This window comes from Populus nigra, chromosome 1 (assembly GCF_951802175.1).
Source record: "Populus nigra chromosome 1, ddPopNigr1.1, whole genome shotgun sequence".
Lineage (NCBI taxonomy): Eukaryota > Viridiplantae > Streptophyta > Magnoliopsida > Malpighiales > Salicaceae > Populus > Populus nigra.
The window spans coordinates 22376976-22394067 of record NC_084852.1 but is presented as its reverse complement, the minus strand read 5'-3'; the positions used below and the strand labels follow the sequence as shown (position 1 = coordinate 22394067).

The following is a 17092-nucleotide window of genomic DNA, read 5'->3' as shown; positions in this document are numbered from 1 at the left end:
TTGGCCTGCCTTATTCTCTCAGGTTTTTTTGGTAACATTTTGTTTCTTCGCACGGGCATGTTTGCTATGTTATTTAAGGGTTATATTATTGTCTTACCTTTTGAAGATAAATTGCAATCATGTTATTTCTCTATAATTCAACTCTTTCCTCATCAGGAATTTCGGTTCATATTATGGCTTATTAATTATTGTTCTTGGTTGTTCACCTTACAGCATTTTCTTGCTAGAACAATATTTTGTTGTCTCATTAAGTAGTTCTTTAAAACATACTTAGCACAATCATTTTTGCAAACACACTTTATACAATCGAAACCTAAAATGGTTGGAAAACATGGGAAACGAAGCTTGGAAATTTGGATGTTAAAAGATAGAATTATGGGTGTAAACATATTAAATAATTTGTGGTGTTGCGGTGAAAATGATGGAAATTAGATTTTTAGGAATTATAATATGTGAATATTAATTTAACAACATGAAAATAGGGATAAAGTTGGTATAAATATAAGTTTAGAATTTAGATTAAATTATATAAATGAGTATGTAGGTATGTATGAAAATTAAATATATTTTTGGAATATATGAGTAATCATGCTTTACATGTTATGGAAGTAGAGGAAAATATTTCAGAGATAAAATTATACTTAGGTAGTTGGTAACTAGTGATGTCCGGTAAACCAAAATGACTGATAACTGATACCTACAAAAGATTTTATTTGATAGACGTTGAGACTTTCAGATGTTTAAATCAGTAACTTTATAGAGATAAAATATAATAATATTTTAAAGAAAAACTCTAAAAATATGTATGTTGAAAGTATTAAGAATGAACAGATTATGAACACTGAATTTGAAGGATTCATAATGTATTTATAACCTATGAGTCTTATCTTTTTGTGAAGAGAAAGAATTAAAGTGTAATTTTACTCTTGTGATATTTCGAGCCATATTCTACTCAAAATAACACGTATTGGATTAATATAAAATATTGAGGGACCCGCGTGGAGTCTTGAAAAAATTTCTAAGGAAGTGTTGAGCTCGGGTATGGTGTTCAAGTACATTAGAGTTGAAAAATAGGTTCAGGAGCGCTGCCTGAACCCAAGCATGTTGGGCTTGGGCATGATAGCTTAAGCCTACGGGGGTGCTGGGGTGCACACCCAGCATGGGCTCGGGCTTCTTGCTAGAGTTCATTTTCCTTAGGTGTTGGGCTTGGGTTACCAAGCCTATTCACTTTGAGCCCATGTTGTATGCACAAAGAAATGCTTTTTTGAGATTTTTGGAGTGCTTTTTGGGACATTAAATCTGGATCCATCAGAACACAAACTTAATTTTTCGAAAGAGCAAAGCGCATCTCATTTGTCAATATGTAGTGGGCAACTAAACGTGGCTCTGATTGATGTAGACAAAGATACAAACGTGTGACAGGATTAACTGCAGAAAGAAGTGTATTGAAGCGAAACGGAATCACACACACAAACATATAGTAGACAAAAGAGAAAAAGGTATATAAGGACAAAAAAATGTCACTGCAACACTCAAAGTCCTGAGGTTTACATTGTCCTATGACAACAATCGCCCTCTGAGAAAGCGCCATGGTCCAGTTCCAGTTCCCATCCTGCAAGATTAGTGGCAATTCCATGTAAATCAACTTGTAGCATCAAAGAATCAATGAACTATCATAATAAAGACTGCTACTTTCCTGAACATTTTTTCTTTTTCATAAAATGTTTGGTATTCTGTTTCAGTTTTGTATGTTTCCAGATATCATAAATCGTTGAAATCAAGCGAATTTTGCAGGTTTGGGTCTGAAAGATTATCACATGGACAGCCAATAAAATAGTTTTGGTCCATCTAATTATCGTGATTTATATTATAAAGAAAAAGAAAGTGGAATGTCATTTGGTATTAACAAGCAACATTACCTCCATACGCCGGCAAATGTGCGTAGCCCCATGAAGATGGTCAAGGCAACCCAAATTCCAACAAATCCACCGGTTTTAGAGAGAACAAAAATGGCTGCAATGCTTGCTGTGGCCACTAGAACCTGAAGAGAATAAATTAAACTAGGAAATTTCATCAGAGAAGAATTTAGAAAGATTGAAGTCACAATAGATTATTCTGTTTATTTATGGAATGAACAATGGCTGATAAACTTACCATGGAATATGAAGAGTACGCAAAATCAGATGCTCCAAAGTTTACACCATCAAAGACAAAAGCTAGCGCGTTGATGGGTTGTGTACCAGCAACAAACTGATGGGTGGATAGAGCAAGAGATGAGTCTAAGTTGAAAAAAATAAAATAGAAAAAGAGAATTTTACAAATGAATTTGTAGATGGGAATTACCGGAATGCCGATGGCTATGATACGAAGAACATTAGGATCTTTTGAAAATATTATATCACCAAAGTGCAGGGCAAGTCCAACAACCACAGCTAGCCCAATACCAAGAATAAAACTCATCTGCACAACACCACCAGTCACAATTTGAGCCTGTGGTTATTTTTAGAGGAAAAGGAAAACCAAAACATGGGAGGATGTATCAATACAGTTGTTATTGGCGTACCTGTAACACTCGGGTGGCAGCAGTTGTTGCCTTTTGGTAGTCCTTTTCAGCAAATGCACAAGCAATGATTGCCTACAGGAGTTGAAGAAAAACACACTTAATGATTAGTCTGAATGAAAAATTGGAAATTAGACAGTATATGTTTTCTGAAAACAGACTACGAGAAGAAGGCTGAGCGTTCTTTAAGAGTTACGAAAATGTGACATGTTTTGAATGATAACCTGTTAAAAGTACAATTGCAGCTCCTACCAGAATAGTCCTTATGGTATTTTTACCGCATGATTAACAGGAAATGCACTGACAGGGTCTAAAATTGAACACTAATAATCACATAAACCAGGAACAAAAAATCCTTACAGGGTATTTTTACCTGTCCAGCAACAGCCAAGCCATCTGCAAGAAGTGATGATGTCAACCAAACTTGTAAGCAGATCTGGAAGGCAGCCATAGTTGTTGAACCCAGTCGTGCAGCCCTTGATGCTGCCAGGGTCACACAGATTGTGGCGGCTATAACTCGTGCTAACAACAGAAAACCTGCATCCAGCAGAGAAATGAAGTTAGAGAAAATGCATTGATCGCGTATTCAAAACTTTCGTACCAAGGCAGCAAACTAATTATAAACTAACTACAACCAATGACAAGAAGGAAAATCTTCAAAACAGTGATCAGAGCAAGAGTGCTTAAACCCCTCACCATTTTTGAGGAACCGACTAAATTGCAAATCTTTCACACTTGGGGGCAAAAGATCAATTTTCTTCATCAACCTCCACAAGAGGATCACTGAAATCAAGTACCTATAGGGATTACGAGGAATGAAAACAAAATTGATAAACACGAGTCCTTTGAAAACTAATCGTTGTAAACATTGAACACCATATTAACTGCACACATGGAAGAATATTAGTACTTACTGGGAAAGGACGTGAGCAATAGCAGCACCACTGACACCCCAGCGACAGACGAAGATAAATATCGGGTCTAAGATGATATTTGTTAAATCTCCTGTAACTGTGGTAGACGAAAAGAACCAAAGAAAGAGTTAGTGGAGTCCCAAAATCTCAGGCAGGAAAGTTGGATTTATGTCCACAAACAGAATGACGATATTTGTTAAATCTCCTATAAATGTATATGTTTAATATATATGTTAGATTTCACATTGGTCAGAAATATAGAATGAATCTGCTGAGAACTAAGACATTGCTTATGAAAAGTGGGAATGGATGAAAAGAAGCTGAAACTAAAACGAAATGTCTCTCACCAGTGGCGTATAAAGGGGTTTTTGTGTCTTTAAAGCCTCGAAAGACCCCTTGCATTGCCAATGACAAAAGAACTGCAGGAGAACCTAGAGCTCTCAATGTCAAGTACTTCCTTGCAGGGTTTAACATCGCTGAACCCTATCCAATACAAATGATAGCACCGTCACTTCTCTAATGAATAAAAGCAGCAGAAATGAACAGATGCAGAGTAACAGAAATAATACTAGTGAGGAGACTGAAACTGAAGGCACTTACAGATTTCACACCCATAATATGCAGGAGAGGTTTTGCCCCAAATATGAGGAATATAGCTTGCACTAGACCAAGAATTCCACCAACAATCAATGCTGTCGACGCTGAGGGGATATGTCGCCTCTCGTTCTTTTGTTTGGGATTTACACTTTTTGTGTCAGTATGAGTGGAAGACCTGCTTGTGATTGTCTTGCAATCTGATGAAGAAAATACCAACACTATTTATGCTAGTATGATATGATAATGGTTTTCATGCTGTCTTTTCAGAAAATTTTAGAATACGGGCACATGTTCTAGAAGGCAATGCTATAACTTGGGATAATGGCAGATGATCAATGAGAACGAGAGAGTTTGTGTACCATCCTCCGACAGTGAATCTTTATTTTCGATGTTCTTTGCGTTGTTTGTGGCTGAGCCTTTCTCTAAGCTCTCAAGCATTTCATCATTAGGAACTGATTCTTTCGCTTCACCACTTTTCGAATCTTTCTTCAAGTCCTCAGCCTTCTCCGCTTCAATTTTGGTATTTCTGTGAACTGTATCTTCCTCAGCAACAAAAGAAGTCGTTATACTAACCAATGGGAATATGGTGACTTTTGAGGCCTGATTAAATATGGCAATAGCAACTCCTACCGCAGCTATTTCCACTGGACCTGTGCAAAATAAAAATTAAAATCATCTTTAGTGTCAGATCTATTCCCTTGTTGGTGTGTTGCATTAAACAACAAGATACAGCCGATAGAGTAGAACTGAATAACAATTTGATCATGATCAGTAGGATATTAATCTAGATCATAACAACTTTTCCTGTCAGGAAAGCTGAGGCAAATGCCACTGCAATTATTTTTTTGGATAAACAAATAGATACTGTAATTGATTGTGGAGTAACAAGGGCACTGCATTAGGAAAGTGTTCTTGGGGGTTTCCAGGTACATTAAAGCTACTAAACAGTCATTTTGAGATTTTATAGATTTCCACCATGTTGGTTTCGTTGTGAATGTGCAGTATGAGAGAGTTGCTTTGGTAAAGATCACCAAGTACCTAAACCAGATTCACTTCTTTTATTGAACAACTGAAGGGGAATACGCTAAATGCTGTTAACTGAGACACAGAAAGTTCTGCTGCAGTTCCAGTGTGTCAAAATCTTAATAACACTTGGCACTACGAGAGTTTTATGCAATGCGTAATGATTTTAAATTTTCACCATCTTACAACCTTGATGGCAGGATATATAGTTTTAAAAGTTACACAGCAAGAATTGTATTGTCAAAATGCTGCCATTTCGCAATTAAATTCTGCAGCTAGCTGACCGAACAATCATAGGACATGAGAACAAACCTAGACGGCCAACGAAGGCTGTGTCAATCAGGGAGGCAACGGGATCAGCGGCTAAAGCCATTGCTGCAGGCAATGCAATCCTTATGATCTCCGAACCAAGTTCATCCTTCTTGAATAGTCTGAAAATGGAACCAACTTTAGCTCATAGATAAAGTTTCTCTTCACTTGTCTAGAAGAAGAAAACATACAGCCTTAAGTTCCCTCTTAACAGATAAATAGGGAAATCATAAAGAAAAGCAAAAAAAAAAAATAAAAAAAAATAAAACCTTGCATGCATGGGACTAAATGAAATTATACCTTGCATCTCTAAAGAAAACAGAGAGTGGCATCTTCGACTTTCTCAGGCCAGCTGGCTGCGAAGCACTTTCCTCAGACATGGTATTGAAACCTTAAGTTGTAATTGAATGTTACTCCAAGTGTGAAACTTTTCTAGCTCAGCTAAGCTATGTCTGGATGACAACAAAACAATTCAAGTCTTCACAAGCTTAAGTTCCTATAACCTGCAGAATGCATGGCATAACAGTGGATCACGATTACGGACAATGTTATAAACCCAGCGAGCAATAATGCTCAAGTGCTCAAGTAAGTTCAGAAACCATCCTCGTTTTCTACTACGATATGACAATGGATAAATGCAAGAGTGATTATAGGTAGACGAAAAACTAATGGTACTTGTATAGTATAAACCGGGCCCTACTCTTTATATATATACATATAATTCAATTGGAGCTGTCCGCTTTATATTTTTTGAAAATTTTTTCAGCCGACGCGTCGGCTGGCATTCTCTAGATTTTGGATATTGAGGTAACCATAAAAACAAGGTCTTTGCTGTTTTGACCTAAAATCTCATTACTCAATTTAATTTTGATAAAAAAATCTAAAAATGAGTCTAAACACATTAAAAAACTCATAAATAACCTTAAAAAAACAACATATATAAAAACTCGAAAAAATCTCTTCCTGAGCTTAGATTTGGTTTTTAAAGCAATTTTAAGGTGAAAAACACCTAAGTTGAACCCCTCTCATCAAATGAAATATTTTGACACCTAGATCAATCATTTTGGTGGTTGAAATCGATATGAACGCTAGTTTTCTCTCTCTACCATCGAGATTCAACGTCCTCTCTCTCTCTCCCCTCTAAATCCAGAACTAACAAATAAGAAAAATGAACTTTTGCACCAAAATTAAAATGAAAAACTATTGAGGGATCGAACATGTATAATTTGTAAAGTTGACTAAAGTAAACTTTTTTGTGATAACTTTGAAAGCATCATCCATTTGTGGTGTTTTTCTCACTTTGATCATGCATCTTTCAATTTTGTCCTTAATTAACAAATTTGATTCAATTCAATTGTTCTTTGATTTTGTCAAAAAAAGATGCAATCATGCAAAATAAAAGTTTGAGAACCATAATAAAAAAAAAGAACAGTAAATCCATAGTAAAATGTGAGAAGATGAACATTACAAGTGTGCATAATTGATGATGTTTCAAAATTTAATATGCCTAGGAATGAAGGTTTAGGTGTTTTGATAGTGGATGATCACACGTTCACACAATATTCCATCCAATATTCCATCCCTAGGAACTGGGAGAGTAGGGGATTGGTGGTCAAAATCTTAGTTCTTGCAAAACAATCATCTTTTTATGGGGTTTAGAGACTCTTAGATGATTAAATCAATGATTTTGTAGTAAGAGATTATAATAAATGAATAAATAAGCATTAAATTCTAAAAACAAGAGTGCTAGTTAGTCTTTGTATAATAAATGCTCTGGGAATATATGATAACAAAATAAAGATTGTGAGTCCTTTACCTGAATAGTTTTGAGGGTATTTATAGTCCTTGTACCTTGAACATTGTTGTTTTGCTAAAGACACCGAAAGTCTTTTTCTTTTGAATATATTAGTAAGAAAAAAAATTCCTTACATCAGTATTAATGCTGATAAAAATATTTTCTTACACAACATTATTGTTGATGAGAATTACCCTTATACATCATTAATGTTGATAGACAAACAATAGATCTATAGAAGACTTTATGCCTTAGTTCATATATGATGTTAATGTTGATGAGAATTACCCTTACACATCATTAATATCGATTGAAATATAACCAACTTTTAAAGAAATTCTATATACCTAGGGGTGTAGAGAGATGACTACTTTAAGCTCTTAAGATTTGATGTTAATGGTCACAGGGATAGCCTTGTGACCCGTATGGATCTAGTAAAGACCATCGACTATATGTTTGGATCTGAAATGATTCTAAACCCAAGGATATTGTTCAGACATCTTTCAATGCCCAAACACCCTTATGCTCAGTGTGTAACAGAGCCCAATAGAGTTGGGTTTGACATTTTGCCCGACCCATATGTATTTGAGCTCCGCGCGTAGCCGAGCCCAAGATATTTGGGTATGATGTTTTTCCTTACCCTCATGTGTTTGAGGTTAACTCGCAGCTGATCCTAAAAGAGTTGGGTCTTATATCTTACTAGACCCGTAAGCATATGGATTTAGCATGTTGTTGAGCCCAAGCAAGTTAGGTTCGGGAAGACTCACATGCACTCAGAATCATTGCGTGGTCGAGCCCAAGAAAGTTGGGTTCGACATCTTGCTAGTCCCACAAGCGTACACATAACTAAGTCCTATGGTGTTGGGTCTGGAATCTTGTCATACCTACATACACTGAGACTTAGCACGTAGTTGAGCCTAAGGAAGTTGAGTCTGACATCTTGCTAGTCCTACAGCTGTTTGGACTTAACATGTAATTAAGTCCAAAGAAGTTGGGTCTAACATCTTATTAGACCCGTATTTTTTTGGACTCAACGTGTATATAGCCAAGCTCAGGGGACTTATGGTTGACATCTTATCAGTTCCATAAGCATTTGGGCTCAATACGTGACTCAATTCAAGGATATTGGACCTAGAAATAAAATTAGAATCACATTTCTTAGATTTAATAGTCTATCAAGCTTATACATGTTGGGTCATTACTTTATTTTTGGCCTTTCAATTCAATACCCCTTTTTAAGTAAAAGAGTTGTATTTGAAATATGTTGATCCATCAACCGTGTTTATAACAGAACATTTACAGTCTTTGTAATAATTATGGATACAAAATCTTCCTCCTTGGATTCCTCACTAGACAAACAGAAAATAACTAATATGAATTGAATAGATTTGAAAAATGGAAAACAAAGCCGGCTTTGTGTTCAGTTTTCATAGACATTTCGATGTCCGTAATTGGACTGCTGATACATGTGAGTTCTATAGACAATTCAGTTTTATCCTGGCCTTCGAAACATGTGATTTTCAATTCTTTAATTGAGTGTTAAATTTAAGTGCAAACTGTTTTGGAGTTTATGATTCAATTAATTAATGTATGTAATTTAAATATTTTTTTTATAAAAAAACACTATTTTAATTCAAAAACTAAGTTGTTAGATGAAATCTTAACAATAATTTTATATATTATTAAACACATCTTCTTAAATGAAAACTAATTGAATTTAAAATTTATATAAATTCATAACTGATTTTTGTTTATTTTTAATTTTTTTTTAATTATAACAGGTGGGTGAGCTGTTTGAAATTTTCTTTCTTCATAGAGATCCAATTGGGAATTGAATGATAGATGAAAAAAGATGTATCATTTATTTCAAAATAAAAAGTCAGTAACCTAATAAAATAAATTAATATTAAAGCTAGGTATAGTAAATATCATGAGAGCCTATATGAAAATTATGCTTCTTTATTTTGTTTTAATTTTATTCCTATTAATAATTTGAGAATATTACCGAATTTGTCTTGTCTGAAAATAATATAAATTATATTTTTATATTTCATGTAATAAATTAAATTTTTAAATTGAGATGATTTTTTAACTTGGTATCAAAATTTTAATAAATTATTTCATTGTTGTTAATAAAATTAAATACAAAATACATTTTACTTGAGAATATATAATAAAAAATAAGATAAATTATATATTATATATTTTTATTTAATAACTTAAACTTTTACATTCATATAATATAATTCTTTTACTCGGCGGAACAAGTCATGTAGAATTCAAAGAAATCCATTAAAAATTGGGGGTTTGTCTCTCTACTATATTGGGAGGAGATGCGATCGACTGGGCTCATTAGAGAAGAGAAGGGTACTTTCTAAGCAACTCAGCACAAGCCGGTCGAAAACATATTTTTTATGAAAAGCAAACCCAGATATCTCAGGCTCAGGCTTGTTCATGCTTACCGTAACTTTATTTGAGACATTGTTGAAAAGCTCCTATGACCCAGTTTCAAACATGTTTCTATGATACCTTGTGGTGTTTAACATGGTGGTTAAAATATTATTTGTCTAAAATTTAATTTTTTTTGTTTAAAATTAATTTTTTTAATGTTTTTAAATGTAATGTTTTTTAAGGGGTCGGCCAGTCCGTACTTGACAAATGGCAGAAAATCAACATCCTCGCAGTTAGATTACAGCACACCATGCCCAGTCACAACTTTCCCTCTGTCTACTACTATCATTGCATGAGAGCCTTTCGAGCCTAGGTTGGGCCATAACCCATTAGCCACATGCACCCTTTAAGTTATAATTTTGGAAAAAAGGAACCACGTTAACTTTGCTTTGAATGGGTTATGACTTGAAGGATGGGTATGGTTTTTTCAAATTATTTACCAGAAAATGTCTGCGAATATCACTTACATTGAGAAACAAGGATGAATTTCGTTAAGCAAAATTAAAAAAAAAATGTTTGAATAAGCTCGATTTATCTGGTAAGTTAACCAATGATATGTTGATTTAGCTTTTATTCAATTTCAAATTAAATTAAAAACAAGTTTACTAGATTTATCTGGTTTGATTTTTTTCAAAAGAATTTTTTAACTTTATTTTTCAAAAAATTCTTAAAATAATGACGTTTTGAATTAATCCGATAAACCTAAATTAACTCCTTTAAAGTATGAGTCGAGACTTGAGGGAGTGAGGTGAATCACTTTGTTTTCAATAGACTTATTTGTGGCCTCATCCTGATTCAATTCTAGAGAAAATAAGTAAATAATTTCCAACGTTTTTTTAATGGAGCTTATGCTAGAAACGTAAAATGCATATCTTGACAGCCATAGAAGCATTAATATTAATACAAAATTACTAAATCTCGATAAAGAATTCAAGACGTAACTGAATTAGGAAATGAACAAAAAATAAAAATATTTAGCTTACCTTTGCTATCGTAGCGTAACTACTGTGCAAGGCTAGCTCCTTTCCACCAGCTTCTGCCAAGCTTTATCTACCAACCTCCTGAGGATTGCAAGGCAGATACTCCCTCTCCAGTCCCCTTTTATACACACTTTTCCCCACTTTGAAATCTCTGAATTAGCCTATAACAAATTAGCGAGAGTGATCGAGGCACAAAACTTTCGTCCAATTCTAGTCAGAAAATGACACGTTCCTTATGAAAAACTAAATAATTAAGACCTCATTAAGATGAATCAAAGAAAGAAAATTTTAAGCTATTACGTTGATGATGAAAAAGCAAATTGCAACTTCATTTAAATCATTGAATCGAGAATTTATAGACTTGGGGGTAACAATGTCTAGCTTCCAGAAAGGTGGAATTCCACTACCTGATGAGTAATCCAGCTCTCTAACCTTATTGTCTAACTTTTTGCTAAAAAATTAAGTGCTTTTAGAATGTAACGTGAGGGCTTTTTCCCAGATTGTGGTCCGCGTAGGATCCCAATTCCGCATGCTTACAATTTTAGATTACATGACCTGATGGCTATTGCCAGTTGCAGAAAATGGGAATTCTGTTGTATTGAAAGAGATATACGGGGAGAAAAAAAGGATCAAAATATATCACAATCAAAAAAATTATTATCTATTTCATTTTCCTCTAATTGTTTAAAAAATATTTCTTTCCATTACTTGCATTCTCTTAAATGGCACAGATATGGAATCTTCTCACTATAATTAGTTAGCATCATACAATCAATTAATATGGTTTATATACGATGGATGAACATTTATTGCTTGCTTGTTTGTTTGAAACTATTCAAGTTAAGACCCATTGTTCATGGGCTCAACTAAACACTGAGCTCAAATGTATATGAGTTTGGTGAGTGACCAGACTTATCGTTCCTTAGCTTAGTCACACGCTGAGCCCAGATATCTGTGGGTTTATTGAGTTGCCAGACCCATCGTCCTTGGGTGCAACCAAACATTGAGTCCAAACACCTCCTAATGGATCAGAGATATTTTCTCCGGATGAGACCGTAAATCAAAAATATTTTTATCTTGGTGGGACCGTAGATCAGAAATATTTTATTCTAATGAAACATGCCAACCTTTCCCTTACAAGGAAGAGAAGCACCTAAGGGTATAAAAGGAGGAAACAAAGATGATTGCGTTAGGTTTAAATTTTTCTCTTTGCTTTAACAATGAGAATTCAATCTTAATAGATATATCCTTACTAAAAGGGATAACTGATTTTTCTTAAACTAATTCTAATTTAATCATCAAAGAGTCTCCAAATAGATAAAAGGAGATATTTTTCAAGTAACGACAATGATTAACCCATGCTTTCACCATGGAAGGTTGAGTCAGATTGTTAAAATCAAGAGATTAATAACTTTATCTCAGGCCTAGGCCTGGCCTTCAAGCCTATGAAATAAGACATGACCTTATCATTGGCCTTATCTGTAGAAAAATAATAAAAAAGCTATCAATCACTCCTCTAGGAACTAGAATGTTATCATTCCTAATTACCATCGGATTTGGAGCCTTGAAGTTTTGAAAGATTTTCAACAAGTACCAACGAGATGTCGGTTCAAATAGTATAACTTTAGAAGTTATTGCAAATCAGTGGCTTCATTACTATTATCATCCTTAATTACTATCAGAGTTTGAATTTTGAGGTTTTGGAAAGCCTTCAATGGCTACCAATAAAATGAGTTTAATCCATACAACTTCAGAAGTCATTATTAACCAAGGACTCCTGCCAAGTTTGTGGATTTGACAGGGTAGATGATCCTTAAACAAAGAGGTTACCTTCTCTTTCATCATTCATATCTTCACAATAATCGAATGAACTATGTTTATCTATAAAGATTTCTTTTGACGACTACCTAGAAAACCTTTATTGGAAAAACACAATTCCCTTTCCTCTTTAGGGCCCTAAAGCTAGATAGAAATGTATTGTGGTCAATAACTAAAAATGTAAGTTTTTTTATATATGAATAACCAAAGGAACTATGTTTATATGAAAAGATTTCTTTGAACGACTACCCAGAAAACCTTTATCAGAGAAGCACAATTCCCTTTCCTCTTTAGGGCCCTTAAGCTAGATAGAAATGTATTGTGGTCAATGACTAGAAATGTAAGTTTCTTGTATATGAATTATATTGTTTAAAATAACAAATGCTTTCTACTATTCAGGTCTTAAATCTTTCAAAGATGGAATGAATTTACTCTCTCTAGTGCAATAACATATTTACTTTAGAAGTAACAAACGTCTTTCTAGTGCTATGACACAGTTTACCTTGTAAGAGATTGACATGTTCTTTCTAGTGCGATCACACATTTCTACAAGAATGAGATAGACATTGCATCAGCAACTAGGATGGATGCGCTCTGCCTATCAAATATTCCAAAGATGGGATGAATTTACTCTTCTTAAAGTGATAACACATTTACTTTGAAAGTAACGAATGTTTCCTTAGTGTTACAACACATTTTACTGTGAAAGGGATTGACATGTTCTTCCTAATGCGACCATACTTTTCTCCAAGGATGAGATAAACATTACATCAGCAATTAAGGTGGATACGCTTTCCCCATCAAATATTCCAAAGATGGGATGAATTTACTCTCCCTAGAGTGATAACACATTTAATTTGAAAGTAACAAACATCTTCGTAGTGCTATAACATGGTTTACCTTAAAAAGGATTGCCATGTTCTCCCAAATGTGATCGTACCTTTCCCTAATATTGGGATAAACGCTGCATCAGTAATGGGGATGGATATGCTTTTTGCATGAAATCTTTTAAAAATGAGATAAATTTACTCTCCCTAATGAGATAGCATATTTACTTTGAAAGTAACAAATATCTTCTTAGTGCTATGATATAATTTATCTTGGAGGGGATTGACATGTTCTCCCTAGTGCGATTGCACCCTCCTTCAAATACAGGATGAACGTTGCTCAAGCTAAGAATTTTATGTTCCCTTGGGAACAATGCTTGTAAGGCCTTATACAAACCAAAATTAAAATCATTCGACACCACTTCATACCAGAAGGCTTCTTAATGATCCATAATGAATACACCCAAAATAATAGGTGGACATCAGTAAATGACATCTTTTCTTGTTTCTAAAAAGATAAGGCCCTTATAAATCTAGCTAAGGTTAGATTGTTCATTGCCTATACCTAAAAATGCTTTATTAAGTATGGGCATTGGACCTAAAAATACTTTATTAAGTATGGGTGATGGACACAAAACACCTTGTTAAGTGTGGGTGTTTGACTCAAATAAAAACTTTACACAAGGACTAAAATTCATGAAAATCAACAAAAGAACAAAGAGTTGTATTCTAAAAGTGTGATATATACAAAATAAGAACATATACATACATACATAAAAAAAGAGGGGGTTTAAAGATCTAGCCCAAGATTCTCAGCAAAATACTTCACCCACTTAGCTATAGCAGCACTCACTAGGAAAACGTCTGTAAAGTCCAGGACTGGGATTGTATGGAAGGCTGCGCTAAAGTCTACCTACATCCCTCTAGAAAGGTTGAAGAAATACAGGTTGGACATGGCCAAGAATATCCTGTCTCTCATTGTCTCGGTTAAAAATATCGAGCCCTTGAAAACTTCTGAAATTCCTTAGAAGAATCTCTCAAAGACTCTAACTTTGCATGAGGGAAATCCCTTAAAAACTCCATCTTTTCCTAGAGATCCTGGTCCTTTTCTTTAGTAGTAGCGAGCTCAACTCGTATGGAAACAAGCTCAGTCCGTAGATTAACTTGGGAGTCCCTAGCTTGAAGGAGCTCCTTTCTTAGGGAAACTACTTGGTTGTAGGAAGCCTCAAGTGCTTCCTTTCTAGAGCTCAGCTTGATGGAAAGATCTTGTGTTTGGTCATTTAGTCTGGATTATGCCACTTTGATGCTCTACACTTCAACCTTTACAATGTTTTTTTTCCTCCTAAAAACAGTCGAAGGTTGCTTGATTTTCCCTATTTACAGTCATGACCCTCCTCATATAGCTCATTTTGGTCACCCAACGCCTCTGAGAATATGCACACATCATAAAGACCTGTCATGAGAGAATGTTAAAAAAACAAATAACTCCACCAAAACTGAAAAAAAGAGGTTTTAGCCTTACATTGAAAGCTATTTGGCTAGTTGATGCCAAATAGCAATGAAAGCTTTTGTTAGACATCGTGAAGATGTCCGATGACATGGTAATGACCCTCTCTAGAGTTCTCATAACCTCGAGGCCAGCATCCTCAAGGTATGTTCTCCCTTAAACCATAGCCTCCATCAGTTTCCCTTTCTCATCTATTAGAGTTGGAAAATCAAATGGATTACGGCTTAAAGATAAATCAATAAAGACATCCTAGAACTCCACAATACCAACTCTTGTAGAGGTCCCAACTGCCATTTCCTTGGTTGATAAGATAGGAAGTTAAGACAAAGGAAAGATCACCGCATGGGCCTCTATAGGCGGGGCTTGAAGATGGTTGGCCATTAAGGCATAAACTTTTCTCTTCTTGAAGCAGGTGATGACACTTGCGATCATTGTAGATGGAGCCAGACTCTTTTGTTCCCAAGATAAGAGAAGATCATGACCCCCAACTTCCACGGGGGTTTTTGATAGTGTCTTTATGGAGACAAGAAAGAGAATTTCTTAATAAGAAAGGGGGAGTATTCCCTATTTTCTATACCTCTATCTTTGCCAATAGCCTAAGATGAAGATCTCTCGGGCAAACTCTTAATAGAAGGCTCTCGTGACATCTCTCCTTCTGCTCCACCTACCAACCTTATATGGATATAAGAATGTTAGATTTTGAATCAGGATAAAAAAAAAAAGAAGATAACATGACAGGATGACTCTATACCTTGCAAAATAACCTGGTAATATCCCTTGGCCATTTTGTCAATTTCATAGTTGGTTTTGGGAGTAGCCTTAATTTATTGTAGTCCTCCCTAGCGATTGGCAACCTTGATATATCTTGTCGCACGTCATAAAATCCGCGCGGCGTCAGTTGGTGATTTTTCATTTGTCATTTGATTTGATTGGTTCGTTGGGAGTCGCCACCTAGTAATTTTTTGAGAGCTACTAGGAAACCTGATGTACCGGTCTTGTCAGAGATTCACGGGAAAGGGACTGGTTGTGATTAGGAAAAGTATTAGCACCCCTAACACACCCTACCTGAGGTAAGCTGCTTCGTGGATTGATGTGTTTTTAAAATAAAATTTTAGCCCAATTCTAAAGCTTTGATAAATCAGTTATTAATTCCCAAAATATATGTAGATACATGTTCTACATTTTCATGGAAAATACAACATGATTTTATCTGTCCTTTAGATATTTGTGCATTAAAATATTAAATTTATTTTTTTGATTCAATAACATACATAAAAAAAAATACAAACACACATACACTTTCACTATATTTTTCTTTTTCTTTTTCTTTCTTTTTTGTTACATCAACATTAAAAATTATAAAAAGTCAACTAAACAAAAAATACATTAAACAATTTTTACAATTACAAAAATTAGCCCTAAAACAATCTGAAATTTCAGGGATAGCCCTCTACAGTCGGAACAGTGTCAAGAAAGTTTTCTGGGTGCGGGAACAGTGGCGGCGCGTGGGCCTCACGCGCCACCGCCGGTGAAGACCAGCAAGCTGGTAGATCGGGATTGTCTCCTTCTTCTCTTCTCGTCCGTATCGGCGGTGTATCTCCCAGTCACCTGCAAAGTAAACCAACAACACAAACAATTCCGGCTCTCCTTTTTTCAGATCTGCCACGACCTCTTTTGGGTCTGCTTCGTTACAGATCAGCTGCTGCTGCTCATCCTCTTCTCCCTTGTTCCATGTACTGGCAGCAAGGAGTGCTGGAGGCTGGCGACCGGCGGTGAAGGAGATCGGCTGCTGCTGCTGGTGGCCGGTCTGTGGGCACTGTAGAAAGCTGGTTGGAGAAGGAGGATCTGTCGTGGCTTTGTGTTGATGAGAGGGAGAGGGGATAGTGTTTTGGGGGCTGCTGGAGACGATGGGGCAGGTTGAGGGAGAAGAGAAAAAAAACAGGGGCGTGGCTCCAAGGCTAGCGGCCAGAAATGAAGAAAAGAGAGGGGGCTGGCGGCTGCTGCTTAGGGTGCAGGAGAGGAAAAAATGTTCAGCCCTTAGGGTTTTTTGGTTGCCTTCTTTAATTGCAAAATTACCCCCTCTTAAAAATTCAGTGTAGCATGGTATTTATAGGAAAAGTTTTGCTAGGTTTTCAAACTAGTCCCTCAACTTTTCCTTTCATTCTCTTTTCCTCTTTTTGTAAATTTTGATTTTTCTTATTTTTTTGTATTTTTGAAAGTGAGCAATATCAACGTCAACTCAACAAGGAAAATCAGTGATAATAAAATTTACGCGTTAAAAGTTGAACGCGTTCCAAATACCTTTGAAAAT

General features: G+C 35.3%; 1 protein-coding gene across 1 annotated transcript; it reads right to left on the bottom strand.

The window, feature by feature from the left end:
• Positions 1 to 1364: 1364 nt before the first annotated feature.
• Positions 1365 to 10930, bottom strand: LOC133683101 (protein DETOXIFICATION 43-like). Its single transcript, XM_062106660.1, has 14 exons — positions 10633 to 10930; positions 5704 to 5906; positions 5407 to 5525; positions 4431 to 4721; positions 4075 to 4268; positions 3822 to 3957; positions 3475 to 3571; positions 3257 to 3357; positions 2934 to 3097; positions 2564 to 2635; positions 2344 to 2460; positions 2155 to 2250; positions 1920 to 2041; positions 1365 to 1612 (listed from the first exon to the last, which is right to left on the bottom strand). Exons 2-14 carry the CDS (start codon positions 5781 to 5783, stop codon positions 1558 to 1560), a joined length of 1644 nt encoding a protein of 547 aa, XP_061962644.1. The 5' UTR covers positions 5784 to 5906; positions 10633 to 10930; the 3' UTR covers positions 1365 to 1557.
• Positions 10931 to 17092: the final 6162 nt, after the last annotated feature.

Coding starts and splice junctions, on each gene's coding strand:
- LOC133683101 (XM_062106660.1), bottom strand. CDS start 5,783: ATGTCTGAGGAAAGTGCTTCGCAGCCAGCTGGCCTGAGAAAGTCGAAG. Junction 3,358..3,474: donor ATTGCTCACGTCCTTTCCCA/GTAAGTACTAAT, acceptor TAATCCCTATAG/GTACTTGATTTCAGTGATCC. Junction 2,042..2,154: donor CGTACTCTTCATATTCCATG/GTAAGTTTATCA, acceptor TATTCTCTTCAG/GTTCTAGTGGCCACAGCAAG.